The 3,881-nt window shown below is 49.8% G+C and overlaps 1 protein-coding gene across 1 annotated transcript in view; it reads left to right on the top strand.

Annotated features, from left to right (window-relative positions):
- The first annotated feature begins 1,708 nt into the window (after nt 1-1,708).
- EPHA5 (EPH receptor A5) overlaps nt 1,709-3,881 on the top strand; it is a 458,275-nt gene continuing 456,102 nt past the window's right edge. Inside the window, exon 1 of the mRNA XM_027836299.1 lies at nt 1,709-1,922. Within this exon, the coding sequence (XP_027692100.1) occupies nt 1,709-1,922 (214 nt within the window). The remainder of the gene's footprint in view (nt 1,923-3,881) is intronic.

The raw sequence follows: 3,881 nt of genomic DNA, 5'->3' as shown, positions 1-3,881 counted from the left end.
TAAACTGTCTTTTTATATTTTTAAACCCCTCACTGTAACTAGAACACAGGCAAGTGAAAATTCTGAAATCTAAAAATCTCAAGTTACCAGCTCAAATCTATCGCACCAAAGTCCATTACTTATAGCTGTAGTTTAATATAAAAATACTCCAAAAGCATTATTTAAAAAAAAAAAAGACTAACCATTACATCTTAACTAACACATCCCCCATCACGACGGCTGCATACCTAAATAAAAATAACTCTATTCTCTTCCTGGAAATTCAAGCGCAGACACCACCTGTCTATTTTGATATTCTACATTTTGCTTCTCAAAGTAATTTCATGTAATCATCCTGTCCCAGCCGCTGAAATAACGGGGTAATAGAAAGGGTCAGATTCAGGGAGAAATATGTGAAGTCAGAAACTAGCCACTGACTCTACCAATGCATGTGATCATGTGGATTACAAGGTTGTTCGTTGCAAGGAGACGGCGGTGGGCAACGGGCAGTGTGCCAGATCAATGAGCCCTTCGTCTCTAGGGCTCGGTGCATGGCGAAAGCAGAATTCCTTCTGCCTCAAGGGAGCCCAGGTCTTAGCTGGCACTGCCAGGAGATTTCTTCCCCTGGGGCATCAGGGGAGGAAAAAGTGCCTCTCAGAGTCAGCTAGGCAACACTACTATCTGCTGCCTCTGGATTACTCCTATCCATGCGTGCGTGCTCTGTGTGTGTATGTGTGTGTGTGTGTGTGTGTGTGTGTGTGTGTGTGTGTGTGACTTCGTAGACTACTCACACGTACAGTAGAGACTCACAGGAGAGCGAAAGCAGGAGAGGGCGGGAGAGCTGGGAAGAGGAGGGGGAAAAGAGGGAGAGAGAGGGAAGGAAGGAGGCAGAAGAGATCCAGACCTAGACACAGCAGTAGCTAGCTGTTCGTGGCAGAACAGACTCAGGCTCCCTTCCCAGGCAGCACATAGAGACTGCCTCCTTCTCCTCCGCTAAGAGGCAGGAACCTCAAACAGAACAGGGGCAGCAGCAGCCAGCCGCAGCTCTAAGCTCCTACCTCTTTTTCTCCGTGTCAGTTCCTCCCCCTCTTCAGCTCCCAGCCCACAGCTATTTCCTTCTTCCAACCTCTTTAAGATCTCTGGCTTCTTTTCCATTCTCACCTCTCTCCCATTTCTCCTCCCACCCGCAATCCCACCTTTTCTCGCCTTTCCTTCCATCCCCCTCCTCCTTTTCTTTCTTTCTTTCTTTTCTTTTTTTATTGCTGCTTTCGTCCTGTCTCGAGATAAGTGCTATCTTCCCTAATCCTCTGGCATTTCAGCCCCAAAAACTGAGAAAGGAGTTGCTGGTTTTCCCTAGTGACATTATTATTATTATTATTATTATTATTATTATTATTATTATTATCGTTATCATTTTTTTAATTCCAAAAGTGCAAGACAAGGAGAGAACCCGGGATCTGATCGGCAAGTCTAGTACCATAATAGTTACTGTTAACTGCTCTTTTTTATTAGTTATTTCCTCTAAGAGGGAGGGAGGAACAAGAAAACTTCACCTATCTCCTCTGGTCAGTGATTACTGTTGCTTTGGAGGAAGTGAAAGCCCCAAGGAGAAGGAGACCGAGAAAGAAGAGGAGAAAGACGATCTGCGTTTCCCTTCGTCCCCGCAGCAGCAGCGGCAAAAGGACAAACAGAGCAGCGCGCGGGAGCAGCTGCGGAGATAGGAGAGAGGATGATGGGCTCTGAGCCCCGGGCTGCGGGGAGGCGGCGTCGGCGTCTCCACAGCGGCTGCGGTGCGGCTGGCCACGGTAGTGGGAGTTGCGACTCCTTTTCCGCCACGGTGTCTTTGGCCGGGTGCTGCTCTGCTCCCCGGCGAGCTCCTCTTTGGACTTGTCTCCTACTCTGCGCCGCACTCCGGACCCTCCTAGCCAGCCCGAGCAATGAAGGTAGGCAGGTGGAGGTGGAGATGGACAGCGGGTGGGGATGGAAGTGGGGGGGGGGGAAGGGGAAGCGTGGACTGAGGTGAGGATGCACTTGAGCTTGGGCATGGGGTGGAGGGGACCGTTGTGCGAGGTGCACCATCTGCAGCTGTCCCAACTGCCGTTCTCTTCCTTGTCTTGCTCACGACCTCCCTCCCATTAATTAGCCCACAGAGTCCTCTCTTCTGTCTTCTTTAAGTTTATTATTTGTCATTCTTCGGGTGCCGTTGCGAAGGAGGTGCGTGTGGAGGTCAAGGTGCAGGTCCATTCAGGGGATCCGCTAAGTTATTGAGGGTGGTTGACCAAGAAAAAGGGTTTATTTACAGGACCCAGAGCCGTGATGTTGGGGGCTAGTCTCGCTCGGTCTTAGGGAAAATAAACAAGAAGGAGATAATTGTGGGGGGTCGAGGAAGGAGAGCTACTGGAAGGGCGACAGTATTTCAATCCTGGGAGCTAGAAACCGTTATCTGGGGGAGGTGAATGGGAGCATTTACTTGGGGCAAAAGTGAGTAGCAAGAGCTGGTATTTAGGGTGGCACCAGCTGCTATTTCAGGGTTGGTGGCGGGAGCTGTTATGGGGAGGGAAGGAGGCGCACAAGTGTTGGAGGGAAGGCTCTCCACACTGTTGATGCCCATCTGTTTATGACTATAATAATTACACCGAGGCGGCCGTGCAGTAGGAGGCGGGGTAGGGGGAGGGGGAGACGCGGAGGGTGGGGGAGACGCAGGGAGATGGGGGGGAGGAGGGGGCTGTCTTTGCCAGGAAGTTGCTGCTGGAGCTTGTGAATGAATGTCTCTCCGGGTTTTTCGGTGCCTCTGGGGAGTGGGAAAAGCTCAGCTCCGGATACTGGAAGTCTCCTGACTTCCTCCCCACCTCCAAAACGCTTTACCTCTGTTTTCTGGAGCTGCAGGTTAAGTTGGACTGTTGTTTGCTGTCTGTGTGATGGGCTGGGGCACGGGAAAAGCACCTGTGCCTTCTCTTCTGGTGCGGGGCCCTGGTGCACTGTGCCTAGTCCTCTGTGCCGCTTCCCTTCAACCGGCCTCCTGAGGTCCCGATCCAGGCTCCGACTATTTCTCTTCATACACACTGAGCTTCACGGGGACACTCTAGGCTTTAGCAAGAGCTAGGAAATCCGCCTAAGGTGAAGGATAAGGAGAGCTGTTTTACTCGTTTTATTTATCTCCGCCAAGAACGAGCTTCCAACTAGAATCCTCGATATGGGGCTCATGAAGGGGAACAGAATCCGTGCCTTTCCGGGGAGGTAGCCAAAAGACTCATAAGATGCTGCAATCAGCCACCTCCTAGTGTGCACGCTTAGAGTCTCCCTTCTTGGGGAAGGCGCTAAACTGTTTTCATACAGATGCAGCCTTCCAAGATTCGGTGTCAAAAATAAGAAACTAAAATTAAAACTAATCCCTTCCCTTTCCCATTACCCTAAATCAACTTTCTCCTTTTTTCTTCACTGTTATCCGATGTCCTGATTCCAAAATGTCTTAAGGAGGGGGTTTCGTTTAAAATACCCCGTTGCCAATGATAGACTAAGCAGAGGGTTACATTCCTTCTTATAATGGGGATAAGCTAGGGAAGGGTTTCACTGATTACAACTTCCCTATGTTAATCCCCTCCCCCACCCCACCCCCAAAAAAGTTGCATCTCCTCTGCTGAAAGTCAGGAGAAGTCCACCAGGCTTTGAGGTACTTTGTCTTGATTCTAGATGGTCATAGTCCTACTAAGGGAGGTCCTAATTTTTATGTAAACCTTCTAATAAGTACCACCTACCCAGGAGAGTTCGCTTGTTTTGAAGTCCATTTCTCCATGTTTTAGTGGTAGCCTTGAGGAGAGGTAGGAGGGCACTGAGAATAATAGGTCTTGGGCTATGTGTGTGTGTGTGTGTGTGTGTGTGTGTGTGTGTGTGTGTGTGTGTGT

Source organism: Vombatus ursinus, unplaced genomic scaffold, assembly GCF_900497805.2.
Source record: "Vombatus ursinus unplaced genomic scaffold, bare-nosed wombat genome assembly UNPS02014818.1, whole genome shotgun sequence".
Lineage (NCBI taxonomy): Eukaryota > Metazoa > Chordata > Mammalia > Diprotodontia > Vombatidae > Vombatus > Vombatus ursinus.
Note: the sequence above shows the minus strand (reverse complement) of the source record. Positions and strands in the feature narration are given on the sequence as shown.